The 18,220-nt window shown below is 42.3% G+C and overlaps 1 protein-coding gene across 2 annotated transcripts in view; it reads left to right on the top strand.

Moving 5' to 3' along the window:
* ELOVL6 (ELOVL fatty acid elongase 6) overlaps positions 1-14,741 on the top strand; it is an 81,003-nt gene extending 66,262 nt beyond the window's left edge. For both annotated transcript variants that reach the window (XM_064652102.1, XM_064652104.1), the window contains exons 3-4: positions 6,340-6,491; positions 8,508-14,741. In XM_064652102.1, the coding sequence (XP_064508172.1) occupies positions 6,340-6,491; positions 8,508-8,932 (577 nt within the window). In that variant the 3' untranslated portion in view covers positions 8,933-14,741. The remainder of the gene's footprint in view (positions 1-6,339; positions 6,492-8,507) is intronic.
* Positions 14,742-18,220: the final 3,479 nt, after the last annotated feature.

The following is an 18,220-nucleotide window of genomic DNA, read 5'->3' as shown; positions in this document are numbered from 1 at the left end:
AGTTGTTTGTCTTACATGTGCTTCCTCCCTGCATTTCCTCAGTATCAGTTCATATTTTACATGTTTTCTGTTGCCTGGCTGAGCACAGAAATATTCTGCTGCCCCTTTTTACAGTAACTGCTGTCTCTAGGTGTGCTCTTGGACTACGCTGCCGCTCGGGCCTGTCAGACCAAGGGGTTGCTGTTCTTCCTGTGCTCCTGTGCCTCAGCGTTAGCAGCCTAACTCATTCCTCTTTCCTGAGGACTGTGGGTTTTAAATCAGAAGGGCACAGGAAGGTCATTTTATTACGTTAAGAGACCAGCTCTTCAGCGGCAGAAGGGAAACTTGGTATGTCCACCAAAACACTTCTGCTGAACAGAACGAGAAGTTGAATGTGGTTTGATTTGTCATGAAGGAAGGTTGTAGGAAGCTCCACTTTCTTCACCTGTTGCTCTTTAGAAGTTTCTTTTGAACTCAGAGTGCTTCCTCTGTAAATATTTCACATGCTAAAATGAAAAAAAAAGAAGAGTCAACAAAAACTAAAGAACCTGCTTCCTTATTGCCATTCCAGTATAAGCTGGATGCAGTCAGAGGGCTGTGACTTGCATGTGTGGTCATCTCAGCTGCTCAATGTGGCTTTCACAGAGGAGGACCATGTTTTTGCCACCTCCTTGTGCTCCCAGGGCACAGACTCACCTGCTGGGACTCCTGTGAGTCGCCATGTAAGTAGGTTGGGACAGAATTAAGATTTCTTCTCTTTTGTAGATGGACACCAGGCTGGGAGCTGGAGCCAGACCTGTGGGAGCTCTGGCTGGGTGTATGGCCAGCTGACTGCTGGACTAGCCTAGCACGCCCAAGGCAGAGGACAGTCAGACACCTCAGAGACTAGTTAAACAGCTGAGTGCCAGTGGTTTGGGCCATGTTGAACAGCCTGTGGGCCTGGATTAGGAGGGCTCTGCTTGAAGTCCCAACTAGCCCTTAATTTTGTGCAGCTCAGCTGGGTCTTGCTGTCTGCAGACTCCCTGCTGCTCTCTGCTGGTGATGGGTACCCAGGATGGCATGCTTTTGAATAGATACTCCACTTCTGATCTATAGCTTGTAGCTAACATGTTTTTCATTCACCATAGCTCTAGTCAAGACTTTTATCCCCTTCAATGCAATCTTTATCTAGTTCTGCATATACAGATTGCATGGTTTGTTTGGTTAAGTTCTTTTAAAAGATGCAAACCAGAGCAGAGACTTCCCACTGTGATTAGCCTTTAGGACATGTTACTATATTCTGTGCTGAACTTTTAAATTTGTTTTTATGTGGAAGTCCCATTCTCTGCACAGTTCCACAGTGTTGATCCTGGACTGGGATGTCCAGAGGTGTCAGGAGCCAAGTGCAGAGATGGGTCTGCATAGAAAGCAGCTCTAGCAAAAATGGGCAGTGACCTCCACTGTGAGGAGGAGCTGAGCCTGCTACAATGGCAGCTGGGGTTGGACTGAGGTCTTGAGCTACCTGCTGCCCTCTTGGGCTTTTGAGAAACACGTACTTCATTCCCTCCTGACAATTACGATGGAGACAGCAGAAAGCAGCTTCAGCATTCAACGCCTGCATTGTCTTCCATCAGCCACTCCCCAGCCCTCAGTTTCCCTCCTTAATGCTGTGCCTAACCTGTGCATGGAATGTGTTTTGAGGTCCTCTGTTTTGTGTTTGTATGGCCAGGTTTTGGTAGTAGGACAACAGGGGTGTCTTCTGTGAGAAATTGCTAAAAGCTTCCTCAGTGAATGCCAGCCAGCTCCAAGACATACCCAGGGCTGGCCAAGGCCAACTATCGGCAATGGTGGTAGCACCTCTGGGATAACATATTTAAGAACCACAAAAGTTACTGCTTGAGAGTGGTTGCAGATGGAGAGAGGAGTGAGAATATGTGGGAGAAACAGCCCTGCAGACACCAAGGTCAATGCAGGAGCAGGAGGAGGTGCTCCAGGCGCTGGAGCAGAGATTACCCTGTAGCCTGTGGTAAGGCAGCTGTGCCCCCTCCACCATGGAGGGCCATGGTGGAGCAGAAATCCACTTGTAACCCGTGGAAGACCCCAGCAGAGCAGGGGGAAGCCCAAAGGAGGCTATAACCCTGTGGGAAGCCTGTGCTGGAGCAAACTCCCAGCTGGACCTGTAGACCTGTGGAGAGAGGAGCCCACACTGGAGCAGGTTTGCTGTCAGGACTTAGGACCACACAGGGGAACCACACTGGAGCAGTGTGTTCCTGAAGGACTGCACCCCACAGAAAGGACCCACACTGGAGCAGTTCATGAAGAGCTGCAGCTCCCAGGAAGGACTCACGTTGGAGAAGTTTGTGGAGGATTGTCACCTGTGGGAAGGATCCCATACTGGAACAGGGGAAGTGGCAGCACATCTCATATCAGGAAGAAGCAGCAGTGACAACGCATGAAAAAACTGACCACAACCCCTGTTCCTCATCCCCTGCTCCCTGAGCCTCTGGGGAGAGGAGGTAGAGAATTCAGGAGTAAAGTTACACCCAGGAAGAAGAGAAGAGAGGGTGTGTTTTTAAGGTTTAGTTTTTATTTCTCATTACCCTACCCTGATTTGTTTGGTAATAAAATCATTTCCCCAAGTCAACTCTCTTTTACCCGTGATGGTAACTGGTGAGTGATCCCTCCCTGCCCTTATCCTGACCCAGGAGCCTTTTGAGACTAATAGAGCATCTTTGGTGGGCACCTGGCATCCAGCTACAGTCAAGCCACCAACCCTTGCTTGAAAATAAGTTTGAGAGGGAAAAGTATTAGTTTTTATTTTACTCATGGATATATTTTGATCATACTATGGACACTAAAAATATCAATTGGACATTTGTTAATCTACAAGAGAAGTCACTGCCTGAAGGGAGGACAATGTAGGACATTTTGAGTCTGAATAGATGAGAACGCTGCATTAGCTGGTGCAGTTCGTTTCTGATCGGTCTCTCTAGTTGCAAAAGACTGTAATTGTACAGTAAATCACTGCTACCTTATTTCTAAAATCCCTGCAGATGATTCCCACCAGACAGACTGCTTTGGTAAGCAGTTCATTTCAGTGCTTCACAAAAGCTACAGCAGAGACCAGGGCGAGGACAGAATGAAGCAGAAGTGATTTACTGAGCAAGCAGTGTCATCACTCTGCTGCACATCATGTCTTTGCAAGATAGAAATTCGTTGGTTGATCTTACCTTACAGAAAAAACAAGATTAAGTGGTAGAGGCACAAAAAGCAGTCCTGGCTCTCTGGGTCCAAGACACGTTTGCAGTTGTGCATTAGACCTTTTTCTGTCTCCGATGGTGCGCACTTGTTCTCAAGGTAGTGTTTTGGCATGCAGCACATCTCGTATCAGCTACCTGCTCACAGTGTCTATTAACTGATTCAATGACTTAACTAGTTAGGTAATTGAATCTGTTACTTCTAGTTTGCTATCCTCCTTACTCATAAGACCTTCCCTTGTGAGTTACACGAAAATGTAACTTGGTTTCTACTGATGAAAATTCAGATTAGTCTGACTCACACTGTGTAGAGCAGTAACTGGAGTCACTTCTAGAGTCATAGAACTAGAGGAAGCCACCATCCTCTGGAATTATAGAAAAGTAAGTGTGTGAGTGTGAACGAATGTGTGTGTGCAAGTGCACTCCAGGGAGAACTCTGCAGTACTTGCTAAACAGACAGACAGGAAGAACTACATCAGTATAATCTCAAACACAGCAAAGGGAGACTGTAATCCAAAGGCCTGAAACGGTCAGTGTGTGACCATCAATATAATCTTAAGCACAGCAAAGGGAGACTCTTTGGCTCTGTTATCAGTCCAGATTAGATCTCTGGGTGTCCATACTCAATCACAGTTAAAGCAATGTTTGCCTGTTGCTTGAACAAGCGCTCTTCTCATCTGGGATTGTGTTCAAGGCACAGAATTCTCTTTGGGTTTAAAACTTTATTAATAAATTATTTTTTAAAAAGGCAGTGTAGCTTCTTTACAAGAAAAGGCATATTGCTTGCAGCTATTTGATTTTTATAATTTAAAATTTCCTTTTTTTCCACATTTTAATGTCAGCAGTGAGGTATTTGCTAATGGGAGAATCATCGTATCATTAGGTATTCTGTCTGATCTTCCTCCACCCAGTTTTGCCACCACCCAAAACATAGTAGCAAGCAGCAGCATGCCCTGGCTAGCCTGAGGAGTTCACTGCCTCAGGGGTGATCAGATCACATCTCTGTCAGGATCTCCTGTCTTCTTGAGAATGAGAAATGCAACTCCTGAAAAAAAAAGTGCATGTGTTAAATGCCAAAGAGACGACACAGAATGAGTTGCACCTCATTTCAAAACTCCTCCTGCAGGTTTTGGCAGTCTGCTGACTTAAAAGGACTGATGCTTGAAAGACATAAGTGTGCTGAGAGAGCATTTCTGGGAGGAAACAACCTTTCATGGAGAGGATACGCTATGGGCTGCATAGATGCTAAGAATACTGTGCTGTCTTTTCTGCACACAGGAGTGGATGAACACAAGAGACTGCAGTAGCTGTCCTGCCTAAGCCTGGGAATGCAGGCATTGCTTTGGGCAGTGCTAATGGGAAACCCAGGCTCAGCTGAACTTCTTTAGCATACCTGTACCACAGCAGGAGGGTTGTTTATTCACACATAGCTCGAGAGGACTCATCTGGCAATAGAGCCCATGAGCAAATACCACTATGCAAATAGCAAATAATAATAGTAGCTTCATAAGTGCTCACATTTGTATGAATTTCCTGACGGCACAGTGAAACCACACGCAGTGGTTGCCTCAGAAGATAATGGTGGGAGAGCCAAGATGTAGCATTTCTCCCTGGGCATGACCCAGCTGTAGAGCCCCATCTGTGATGCCACTGACATGCTGAGGAGCACCAGACAGTGTGGTACTCCACTTGGTTGCAGTGGACAGGGGAGAGCAAGTTGCACTGTTGCTTAGCAGCAGACAGATTTGACTGGGTATGTCAATGCTGCAGATTTGAAAATTTAAATACTTTATGCAAATCATATAAAAGTTTAAGTAAGCAGTATTTGTGTTTAGCAGGGCTTACTAGAACCATCTGGTCAGACCAAGTGCCATAAGGACTACCATAGAACTCAACTTTTGAGGCTGCCTTGGTGATTTTAATACGTTTTTTAAATACTGACTTCACAAGACAAGGACAAATAACAGAGAATCTATAACTTCAGAGGAACTGTTCCTTATTTCACATACTTTGCATAAATGGTTAGCGTGCATTGTCCACATGTGTTTATACTTCAGTTTTAGGTGGCTTGTTTTGCCTGCTGCCAGGCTATAGTCATGAAAGACAACAAGGCAGAGCAGGAACCAGGGTATGTCAAGGTCACAAAGAAGTTAGAGGGGAGATAAGATGGAGCTGGGTAGAGGGACGAGAACATACGATATAGGCATAAAGTAAGATATACTCAACCTCAAATGAGATTGGGTCTGTTTTTCTTCCTTTTTCTTGAAAGCTACTTCCTTCACCTAGTATTCATCAACACTTATAAAGGGCCAACAACTACAATGGTAGACAAGGGGCAAGCATGTTCTTGCTGTAAAAGTGAGTCGATTTCTTCTGCAGAGCTCCTTGAGGCTGCGAAAGAAGTCTTTGTTCCTTATATCAGCTGGATGTCAACCTATCCCCTCTGTAATTGCACTAAATTAATATAGTTGCAAATCTCTCAATGTTTCTAATTTACAGAACTCTGTTACCTTGCATCTCACTTTGATGAGGTGAGGGTGAATCTGCTGTTTACAGCTTGATTCAACTGGTGGTTCCCTCTGTTAACAGTGACCCATTAAGAGATGAAGTCAAACGTGTGCACCAAAACACCAGCCCTGACTGAGACACTCCATCAAAATCTGTGTGTCCTGCCTGGGTTTGCCTGTGGGTATAACAAACACAGGGAGAGACAAGAGAAAACTCTGAGAAAACCAGAAGAGGGAATTTGTCCTGATTATCATGATGATACAGCTCTTTATCATAAACTCATTTTGTCTAGTTTCCCGACCATCAGCAGCAAAACTCTGCTGAAGTAGATGTTTCCCTGCTCCTGAAAACTGAAGGATCATTCCTGTAGTAATGAAATAAAAACCATTGATGTTACCATTCCAGACTTTCACCAGGGGGTACGGCTGCAGTCCAGTTTACAAGTCTGAGTTCAAAATAAATTCCTAGAAGCCACCAGAGTTGCTTCAGCTTTTAGGCTGTCTCAAACTTATTATTTCAGCACATTTATGGCCTTTTTCCCTTAATAATTTGAAGTGATGGCACATAGATTTCAAATGTCCACTTAATTGTCTTATTTTCTCTTTTTGTTTTAAAGTATATTCGGTGCTGTTCGAACTGGTGCTTATATGCTGTACATTTTGATGACCAAAGGCCTGAAACAGTCAGTGTGTGACCAGAGTTTTTACATTGGACCTGTCAGCAAATTCTGGGCATATGCATTTGTGCTAAGCAAAGCACCCGAACTAGGTGAGTACCCTCTCTCTCTTTCTCTCACTGTGCATATTTAGAGCAGAAATGTCCATGCAGGAAGTACAAGAAGGATCTCAGTGCTGTCAAAATCTCGTTTAAGTGTTAGAAAAACTGAGTAAACATAAACGAAGCCCAAACTGCATGTTTTAGTCTCTAGAGATTAATTCCAGCCTGGCTAAGTTAGAGCAATGTGCAGTTGAATAAGACCATTCCCAGCCCAGGAATAAACTGCAGTGATTATACATAGCAGGGCAGTCAAGAGGTAAAAGCAACCTGGTACATACTTCTTCCTGAGCTGCTTGTAGGTAAATAAGAGTAGCATAATCGTCAGTCACTGACACCACGGGTACAGAAATGAAGGCTGGGCTATAGCAGCTATGTCAGCAAGAAGCTTTGAGTCAGGTTCTGCCTCCATTCTGTAGCATTCATCCTTTAATACACATCTAAGTATACAATTAGGAACAGTAAGGTGCTTCCTCCCTAAGCATTGAAAGCTGTGGCTGTCTGCTTCCTCTGAGTAGAAACAAATTTTCCATAATATCTCTAGCTTTTCCAGTCCTGATTCTTATGAACTTCTATCTTTCCAACAGCTTTTCTGGTAAGGATATTTATGATAAACATGCCAAAGGCAACTTAATAGTCTTAATGTGTTCTTATTCACAGCTTATTAGTGTAAGAAAGGATTGCTTTAATGGAAAGGAGGAGGCAATGATTTACCAGCCCTCCAGCTTTCATTTTGGAGGATGTTCTCACTAAATCTCAAAGGGCTGCAGCTATCACTTTGTTCATGTGTACAGCAAAAATAAGACTTTACCTTTCAGTGGATAATTTGATTCAGAAAATTAGAGCAAAGAAATTCATCAGCATGAAAACTAGAAAGAGACAGACACCAGTTGCCTTGCTGTGTCAGAATCCCTTGTTTTCCTGCTGCTTAAATTACTGCAAACCCAAAGAAATGTAGTTGTTAAAACTGGGAGACATCAGCTAGAACTGCACAGCAACAATAAATTGAACATATGATTACTTATTAAAATGTGAATCAACATCTTCAAGCTAATGAAGTAAACAGTAGCATTATGGCTCATTATAGACCTTGTGCAGATGGTGCAGTTTTGCTTCCACCCATGACTAATATTCATGATATAGATTTCCTTAAATCTATCCTATATAAATCTATTCCATATAAATCAAAATAAGTCCCCAGATTCAAATCTCAGGGATCTTTTTGGAAACACTGTGCCTATAACAATGGAAAACAAGTAACATACATATATATATATATCTACATATATCTAATTGAGATGCTCATTGCAATCACAAAAAGCAGAAGGAAGAAAAAAAGCAGGAAAGAGGAATAAAATTTACTTTTCTACGATAGTAAGATAAATTTGCCTGAAGAGGATGTGCATTTCAACAAAACCCAAATTTCTTTCTATAAGAAATTTATGTTATTGTCTGCCTCACAATAACATACCTTTCAGTATTGTGGGTTGTGTATGCAATAGTCTTTTGCATATTAGCTCAAAAGGCTCTACTGATTTTAACTAGGTTAAGTTTCCACGTAGACATTTGAATCAGAGGACAGTGTGCTGCTTCCTCTTCAGATTTTCTGCTCTCTATTGAACTGCATTTCTCTTCCAATGACTGTATTTAATGGACAGTCTCACAGTCGGAGATGATACACATACATCAGCCTACCTCACCTCAGATTTTCATGGATTACGTTTGCAGAAAAGGGCTGCCATGTAAACCTATGGAGTTTTCAAATGGGGATTATTCACACAGGAAAATGTAGGTACTCTGGTTTTCTAAAGATTGCATAGAGATTAGGAGCCAAACTGGCTCTCGGATCAGACAAGCTCTCAGATCTAGAGCTGAGGTGTTTTTTCTTGCTCCAAGGTAGTATATACTACAGCAACAGCAAAGGGAAGAGAGCACTGCATTAATTATGGAATTGTTTAATATGTTTTTCCATTCTTCCCCCCCCCCTTTTTTTTTTTTTTTTTGTTACAGGTGATACTATATTCATTATTCTTAGGAAACAGAAGCTCATCTTCTTACACTGGTACCATCACATTACTGTGTTACTTTATTCTTGGTATTCCTACAAGGACATGGTGGCTGGCGGCGGCTGGTTCATGACCATGAACTATGGAGTACACGCTGTTATGTACTCTTACTATGCCTTGCGGGCTGCTGGCTTCAGAGTCTCACGCAAGTTTGCCATGTTCATCACCTTGTCGCAGATCACTCAGATGTTGATCGGTTGCGTGATCAATTACCTGGTCTTCTCCTGGATGCAGCAGGGCCAGTGCCATTCCCACGTGCAGAACATCATCTGGTCCTCTCTCATGTACCTCAGCTACTTTGTGCTCTTCTGCCATTTTTTCTTTGAGGCCTATATTGGCAAAACCAGAAAAGAAAGGAAGGTTGACTAGTGGTAGAAACGAGAAGCCATAGCTCAGGGTCATCAAGAAAAAAAAAATTATAAGAAAAAAAAAGGCACAAGGAAACATATATGTATGGTGCAGCTAAAACTTGGCAGCTTAGGGAAAGTTAGCTTGGTTTAACCCAGTAAGTTTATGATCCTATCATGGTGAGGACTCACTGAATTCTACTCTATCTCAAAGGACTGCTGATGAAAGACAACTTCCTTCTTGTACCTGTCTGCTCTAGAAAAGAAAGGTGGAAAGAAAGAAGGGGGAAAAAAAGAAAAGAAAAAAGGAAAGAAGAAAGAAAAGAAAAGAGAAGAAAAGAGAAATGGAATAATGTTGAGGGGGGGGAAGTATGTTAAATAAGCAGTGTGTTTCCCCAGGGTGGAGGAGAGACTTTTATTTTTAAAAGAAAAAGATTTCTAAATCCTTTCTAATAATTTCTCAGCATTAAACTTGAACAAAACAAAGCAGAAGTGACAAAAAAAATCTGTCTATGATAGCAGTAAGATTGCAGAATTAAAATCTTTTCCATAGAAGGTTGATACCTTTAGCCAAAATGAAGCTGAAAAGGATGTTTCCTGCATGGAAACTTGCTGAACTCCACACTGTGGTCATGAATGAAAAAGAGAAGAGATTGATTTCTCTGCTATGTACTCTGTCAGGAGAGCAGATCTGGGACACAGAGTCACCTCCCTCAGAAGGTAGAAAGGAGCAGTACTTTTACAAGAGTTTAATGTGAAAAGATGCACTGTTGCAATACATATCTCAGAGAGTGCATTTTCCAAGTGCATTTTTCAGTTAAAGGCAAGGAATTTCTACAGCAGGATAAGTCATAGAGGGTTAAATCAATCAATCAATATTTGCTAAATTAACAGGGGCTAATAGCAGAGGGATGTTCAGGAAGGAGAGGGAGACAACTCCCCTAATGTGATTTTTAGGAATTATCCGTTACTCTTAATTTAGCCTGCAGCAACACTGAATTAAATGGGGGAAATCGGAAGAAATCCTAGTTAGTGAGAAGAGAGTGATATATCTGCCCACTGTTTTCAGAACAGAGCCCTGTGGTACAACATGGATTCCGTGTTTTTGTGGACGCAAGGGTGCCTGCCTGGGTTGGAAGAGGTGGCAGGACTGCACGACATTGGGTATCACTGTGCTTCTGCATCTGCCTCCTGGGCAGTGCAAAGATGTTTAAAGTGCCCTCCTCTGGTCATGTGGAGATACTACTACAAAACATACTTGGAATAGGTTTTTCTTGAGATTTGTATAGGAAAAATTAGTCTAAACGAAGTAATTTTGCTGCAACAGCTTGACTCTAAAGTCCAGAGAGAATTATCTTCATTAAATATATATGTATCTCTGCAGAATCTGTACTGTAACTGACCACTTAAGAGGACATTCTTTCTTCTATGAAGTCAGCTACAGATATAAGGAGAAACATATTTCACTCTGAACCTTAGAGAGTTAGTTGAGAACAGCCATATTCTTTCAAAGACAAGTAGGTTGCATTATCTGTGATATTTCAGTCCTTACAAAGCCAAATAAAATGTGTAAAAGTTCCTAGTATTTCAAAGACGCAAGTATGTAAACTTGATGTTAAATGTGTTAATGTAGTATTCTAAATTGTAACAGCTAGGTAGTTTAACTAAAAAATTAGAAGAACTAGATCAACAAAATAGGGACTGCTGTTCTGCATAGGATATACACACACCTATAACTACACCCATATACACATTCTGTGAATTGTCAACAAGAAAAAGCAGCCCAGTGGCAGAGAATCACGTTTCCTGGCTAATGCATAAGATTGTCATTATCTTTCTTGCTTTAATTTGAGATTGTACAGTACAAAAGGGTTTTCTTAATTATGATTTTTAGCTTTAATTGTGCTGTCATTCATGAAACAGAGCTGCTTTAGTATCCTGTTAAGAGATGACAAGGGCTTTCGGTGTCTCATTATATACAAAAGAAAAACAAATAAAGTTACATTCCATATTATGTGAATGGTCTTACAAATCAAAAGCCTATTCAGGCTAAAATCATAATTATAACAAGCAGAAAATGAGTTTACATTTGTGTTATTTAAGTTATTGATGTGCTGACGTTATTTTATCGTACAAAACATAGCAAAATGTGATATGCAGTAATGAAGCTATGATATTCATTAATAGGACTACTGTATACGTGGAAATATTAGACAAAACCAATTAAATGTGTAAACCAATTTTGTTATACAGCTTGGGAGTAGATAATTGTAATGCTAAATAAGCCTTTTTCCTCATGTTTAATTTTGCCCTGGCTAAAAAGCAGGTTAAAAAGACCGATTAAGAGTGGAAAAGGCAAAATTAAAGTCAAGCTGCAATTAGCTGATAAGCATTGGTAGAAGTCCACCATGGTGCCATTTAGACCCTCAGTCCTGTGTGTCTTGAGTTCTTCAAATAGAGCAAGAGGGGGTGGAAGTGGTCCAATGTCTGGAGCTGAAGCTGGAGCAGAAGTCTTGGACTCTGTGAAGTCAGTGGAGGCTTTGCTTTGCTTTGAACAGAGCTGGCGTGCCTGACTGCCTTTTGTCTGAGCAGAGGGGAAGGAACTGTGCACATCTGCTGCTACTTTGAGGCTTATGACTCATGACTTAAAAACCCCATAAACTTTATCTATAAGAAGTGATATCGCAGCATGGCAGGGACTTGTGGCCTCAGTGTAACAAAGGCAGAAAACAGGATGGGTTGCAAACAACCACCTACCATGTTTCATACTCTGTTTTCCTTAATGGTATAAAAAAACCCCACACCTCTCTGTGCTGGATGGCAATGCTGGCAATGCTGACACTGACTTCAGTGGAGCAAGAATTTCACCTGCTCCTTCCCCATCCTCCCAAAGCCCTCGTAGGTACCTCTGCACCATTCCCAGCACCTGCTCCTCGATGTGTCCACTACCCTACTAGCCAAGGCTGGGCGGGCAAGGGCCAGCTTCCTTGCTGCCTGGGAAGTGGCTCCAGCGCAGACACCACCCCAAGTGACCTCCTCAACAGACAGTGCACATGTACCCCTGGTGTGCAGGGGTTACTCAGCACAAATTCAGTGAGCACCCTGGCGGAGGACTAGGCTGCAGACAAGCGTACATCTAGGGAAGGGGCAGCAAGATCAGACACGTAAGGTACAGTGGTAAATTAGGGTACATTTATTGTCACTCTGGGAATTGGCTGTCACAATGCCATTTGCTTCAGGAGATGACATCACACATGCATTTACACAGGTCCTATGGCCTTACTATTCCATTAGACTTTTCCTCTGAGGTTTTCCACTGAAGTCAAAGGTGTAACTGGCATTAAAGAATTTGAGGATAAGACAAAAGCAAGTTACATTGTTTTTCTTACTTCCCCCCAAAAAAACATACATGCATAATATTTAGACATCACATTTAACCCACTCACATGTACCAACACTGAGCCAGTCAACCCTAATGTAGTGACACCTCAGCAATACTCCAGCTGTTCCAACCTATGAGCCACAAGATAATTGGGTCTTATTTATTTCTGCTGATTTGAGCCTTGGAGTCACGCTTTCAAGGTTTTTTGCCCAGTACCAGAACCCTTTTTTCTCTAATTGTTTTAAAGAAAGTTGTAATTCTGTTGCTTGCACACATGCCACGGGGAACTCAAACTTTATATAAATTTACCAAGCATTATGGGACCTGTGACAGCCACAAGAGACACTGGAAATTCTGTTATGGGATCCACTATTGAAGTCAGGAAAGTTACACTGGTGATAAGGTCACTCTGCCAGTGTCGAAGTCTGTGTTTTATGTTTTGATGCATTAATCTAACGTACTGAAATAAAACCAGAAAGGTCGGTATGGATTTATGCTTAGGCAGCTGCCAGCTGAATTTGGCCCTTCCTTAACACTGCTTCTCTGTAGTGAACACTTTAAGGAAAATATTTTCAGCTAGTTAGCAAAAGAACAAAAACTTGGGTAATTCTGCGGCCTCTTTAGATTGTGCCTGTGATGAGAAGGAAACCCCTTGTTCTTGCAGACCTTCTGTAACTCAGTCAAAAATTATTTATGTCTGGGCTCACTGATAACACACAACTAGGAACAGCTGGCTCCAAAAGAGACCTCTCACCAGAATCTCACATTAAAATAATACAAGATAAGGGCCAAAGTGTGCAAAAGGAATCACTCGAAACAGCCAAGCATCGGTAGTAGGCATAAAATATTGAGCACAAGTTGCAGGAGAGGCAAGGAGGGAGACATTCCATATGCCAGGACAAAGTATTTCCAGGCTGAATGCTCACTCCTTTCTGAGATGAGGAAAGGCAACATGGAAAAAGAGTGGGCTGCATAGCACCAGGTGCCCCAGATGAGGTGGCTGGAGGAATAAGGCTTGTGTGTAGGGGTTCCTACTGCAGAAGTTAATTAGGAAGTGGCTCCTTCAGTGCAAACATGGGTCTATGGATTTGTTTGTAGGAACATCCATCATCTAATAATTTTTTCAAGTCCTGAGTGTATTTTATTTTTCTCTCCTGAAAGTAAAAATCTGTGACATTTTAGTTGAAAGCAGTGGTACCTCAGGGATCAATATTCAGGTGGCTTCAGGCAACAAAGAGCATAAGAGACCAGTTATTATGACCACGAAAGAGCATTGTAAGCAGTGCGAGATATACTGCATTAATGCTGTAATATCTTTAGTAGTTTGAGTCTATCCTGTGCTTCAGAACCAGTAGCAGAAGTATAACAGCTTTATATACAAATCATATACACACTCATACTTCAAGTAATAAAGATGGCTTTGACTGAGGAATAAATCAAAGCAGATTTCAGACTATACCACCTAAGCTCAGGACTTGTTCCAGTGCCTACTGAAAGTGAGATTGTTGGTGAGATGTCCAGTGACTTCAGGGAGCTTTACTTCAGCCCACTGGAGACCACTTGCAGACAGTGATGCAAGACCTAAATTCCCTTGTTTGCTTAGTTGTGACATGAACCACCCGGGGCATTACTCAGGCGCTGACATGGGTCTTCAGTCATATTTTCCAGCCTAGCATCAATGAACCCTCTAAAACGGAAGAATTACAACTCAGAATTGTTGGTGGGTTTTCACTGTTTTATTTCAATACATTTTCCATTCCATTTATTTTATTAAAAGCAAGCAAAAGACAAGTCCCTGATCCTGCAATCGTCAACGCTCCATTGCAGTCCATGCAGCAATACATGGGCACAGAAACCTTTTGCTTACAGGGGTAAAGGCAGGACCAGGATCTTATTACTGACTTAATATCTAGCAGAGCAAACATCACAGGGTAGCATTTGATTTCTTAAATTAAATCAACTGTACCAACACAAATAACATTTGATCTGCACATTATTTTGACAGCTAAGGGGAACCAGGGCCCTCCCCAGGACATCATAATGTAAAATGCTGCATGAAGAGGGGTTAGAGTGTATTTCCCAATGGGTACAAAGTAATACTCCCCTGAAAGAGTGACCTTCCTGAGAAATCTCACATCTGTCCAATCCTGGACAGCTTCAAAAAGGCCTGTCTGCTGAAAAAACCCAGCTCTGATTGACTTATCTGCTTTCTCAAAAGGGCCACTACATGCTTGAGGCTTTTTGGAGCCTTAAAGCTTAAGCTAGATTTATATTCAGAAAAAAAAAACCTTAAATATGTGTACAATAACTAGAAGAAATAGTATGATAAATATCTTTATTTTACCATTTTCAAATGGCTATTTCATTACATAAAAGGAAATTTTTATTTTTATTTTTTTGGGGTATATTGATATTCCAAATAAAATTTTAACTTTTGGTTCAAATAAAATGTCTCTGTGTTTTATTAATCCATAACATCCATTTCATTCTCTATATTGCTACCAAGTCAGCTATTGAAAAAGAGAAGCGGTTCTCCAGGTATGAGACTACAGTGTGACACATCACTTCCCAGCAAATCTCTACCAAAATTCATATTTTTGTGTACCACACAGAAGCATCACATGGTTTTTTCTTTATGTGTATGTCACAGACACCTGTATAATAGAGGAGGAACCCAAAGTGTAAATGTTTGGACTGCAGCGTATCCCTGCTGAAACCCCACCACTCTCCCCAGGGACAGGCTTACAGCCCCACAGCAAATAACAGGTTTCTGAGCAAAGAGAGCACAAGCTGGAGGCAGAGGGAAGAGGGTAAAGCAGAGTGGGAAGCCCACAGTGGGGATGCATGGGGCTGTGAGAGACCCTGGTGACCTTCCTGAGGCCTGGTTTGGGAACTGGGTCAAGGAGCAGCCTCGAAGTGGAGAAGCAAGAAGAGGAAATTGGATATACATCCCAGGAAGTGCTGCCTACCATCTTCGGTATTATCCCAGGGAGAGTGGAAGAGGGGGATTTCCAAGAGAGTGTAGCTGAGCAGAGGGGGATTTCCAAGGTAGGTACAGCTCTGCTGTTGGGGAGAATTCCAGTAACTAGGGAGAAAAAAAAAGTAGAATGTGGGGAGTACAGGATTTTTTCAGGCTTACGGCAGAAACTATATTTCCTTGGCTCCACTACACACCTCTCTATGCTTCTGGCAGCTACCTGTGACCCAGGCTAGCTTACAGCTATAGTTGAGGTAGGAGTGGAGATTAAGCATGTAAATAAATCCTTATTTTATAAAGATTCTGTGGAAAGCAAAGGAGTAGAGGTTTTGTGGATGTACTGCTAGTAACTTTGGCAAGCTTGTGAGTAGGGAGAGTCACTGTCTGTGCCTCAAGCAGAGAAATTAACTCTCCTTTCTAGTTTCCTTTGCCAAGCTGCCATGACTTGCAATGACCTTGTGCTAGAAGTCCCCAGCAGAATTGATCATCCTGACATCCCACAGAGCGTGGGCTGCTGCTTACCCAGAAAGATGATATCAGATGAAAGAAATTGTGTCATGCTTGTCCTTTAGCACTATGTGGCCAGGTACATATCCATCACCACGTCACTCCAGCAACAGTCTGTTGCTATCCCTGCAAGAAGAAACATTTTGAGTCCAGAGAAGATGCTAGGCATGAATGACCTAAGTTGACCCCATGCAGGAACACAGCCACAGTGGTGGGGAGCAGCAGAGCCATAGCTTACACTCTCCTGCCAGCTTGTCCAGGGAGTACAGTACAGCCTTACCTTCAGCTACACTTTGTCCCTCATGCATAGCAATTGCCTCAAACACAAAGCTGAAATGTTTGACAAAGCTGACAATAAGTCCGTGCAAGCAAACACAGATTCTATAGTGATGCTGGACTTGGCCAAGAAGTTTCTTGAGTGTTTGCCACATTGCCTAATGTGAAACTGCTGAATAAACATTCTTTATCCATTCTCTTCCAAGCAGCTTGGTGACCTCTGTGCTCCCTCTGGGTGATGTGCCCACAAAATCACTGGCAGAAAAACTCACATAAATGCCTTCAGCTGTACCTGCTCTGCCACTTTCCAGCCCTTCAGAAGCCTAAGAGCTCGGTAGGGAGCAAACCCTTGCTTCAGCACAAGCAGCACCTCCACAGCCCAGATGACAAATTAAAAAATGGCACTAAGCTTTCCACACCCAGTTTTGCACCTCTAGCAGGAATGAAATTGCAGAGTGTAGTGCCACCTATTCAGATCAGGCTGGTTTAGGAATGTTAATGCGACTCACCATTAATAGAAATACTGCACTTCCAAGTAAAAATATTAATGAAGTGCTAACACTTAACTGTGTCAGCTGCAGTATCAAATGATGCAGAAATTTAGTTTTACCTGTTAAAAATGAGCCATGAGGCTTCTTTTGTATTTTGCATCTAACTCATCTAACCATAGAAATGCTAGTAACTCAAGTTATAATGAAGGAATCAGTAATAGAAAATATCAATTTTGGAATGTTATATAGAATAATTTACTTTTGCTAAAAGGGCCTTAAAGGTCACACATAAACCATTTTTTTTTGTCAGTATTTTTTCCTTTAAAATTTTTCTAGAAATACCAGGGATCCCAAGTTTGTTCAGTACGATGATGGCACTTGCATACAAATGGTGTCACTAGAACTGTTAAGAGCATTTAAATGTTTTTTCCTAAGTATTCATTAGACAGCGAAATACAGTTGGCAAAGGCTTTGCTGTTCACCTCCTCTGCTTTTTTCTTTCAACATGGCTTTATAAGATAAACTGAGCTCACAAAGGCTGATGATCATTCAAGGCCTCTATCTGTAAGATAGGTAAGATCACAGCTGTTTGGGGGCATGCTGTCTGCTTGGGAACATTATTGCTGTTTTATAATGGAGTCCCTGTCGAGGGAGATAAAAGCAGTTCAGGCCTGTTATCACTTCAAAGAGCTATGCATTTCATAAAGGCAACTCCGTGCCATTTCAGAATTTAACTCACAACTATTGGCATGCAAGAGTTTTAGGCTGGAAGTACGTTAAATAACTTCCAGCATAGCTCATGAAACTGTTGCTTCAGGTAGAGCTTTTGCAAGCCCCAAGCAAATATCACCTCCTTTGTCCCATATCACCCAGCATGACTGTGCCCATATGCAAAAGCTAGAGAGTGAGCATCTGCAGATGTGCTGGGCCTGGCATCCTGCAGAAGAAATACTCGACCCAGGGGCCCCTGGCCCTGTCTGTGGGCAACGAGTCTCCCTCAGAGGGGAAGCCAGTGCTCCCAGGGAGCTTGGAGAAGACCTAGTCAGCCTTGGCCAGTGGTCTGACCGCAAAATGCAGTCTGGGGGCAAATCTTTATGGGCCTTCTGCCCCTTGACTTACCCCATGCAGCTGGTTTTTTAGATTGGCAGAAGAGAACCTTGACCCACCCATGCAGAGTACCTGAAGCTACTACATGCAATTTGAATGGGTGGCTGCTAATGCTTGTATGATGTTGAGCGTAGGATAGATAGTCATATTCTTCACAGGGCTAATTTAAAACAGAAAAGGATGGTATATACAGGCAACTTGGCTTCTGTTCTGGTGCTTTTAACTGATGGGACATTCAAGAGAAAACTCAGAAAATCTCAGAGACTCCAGCCTAAAGTCTTGGTCCTAGCTGAAGTCCCACCCCATTTTCACAGCCAGCCTTGTCAGTAGAAAACAATCTAGTGCAATAAATCATGGGGGCCAGGAGAAAAATTTGCATGAGTTAAACATTTTTAAGTATGCACTGCACCCAGGGAACAAACTTCCAGAATATCTGGTCCTATGCAATATATGTCTCTTTGAGAGGACAGCTTTGAGCTTTGAGCTGCTTGATCCTAGACTTGTTTGAATTAAATCAGGTAAAACCTGTTCCTTCAAGCAAAAGAAGAACACAAGAAATTAGATGTGGCA

Source organism: Pseudopipra pipra, chromosome 4, assembly GCF_036250125.1.
Source record: "Pseudopipra pipra isolate bDixPip1 chromosome 4, bDixPip1.hap1, whole genome shotgun sequence".
Taxonomy (NCBI): Eukaryota; Metazoa; Chordata; class Aves; order Passeriformes; family Pipridae; genus Pseudopipra; species Pseudopipra pipra.
Note: the sequence above shows the minus strand (reverse complement) of the source record. Positions and strands in the feature narration are given on the sequence as shown.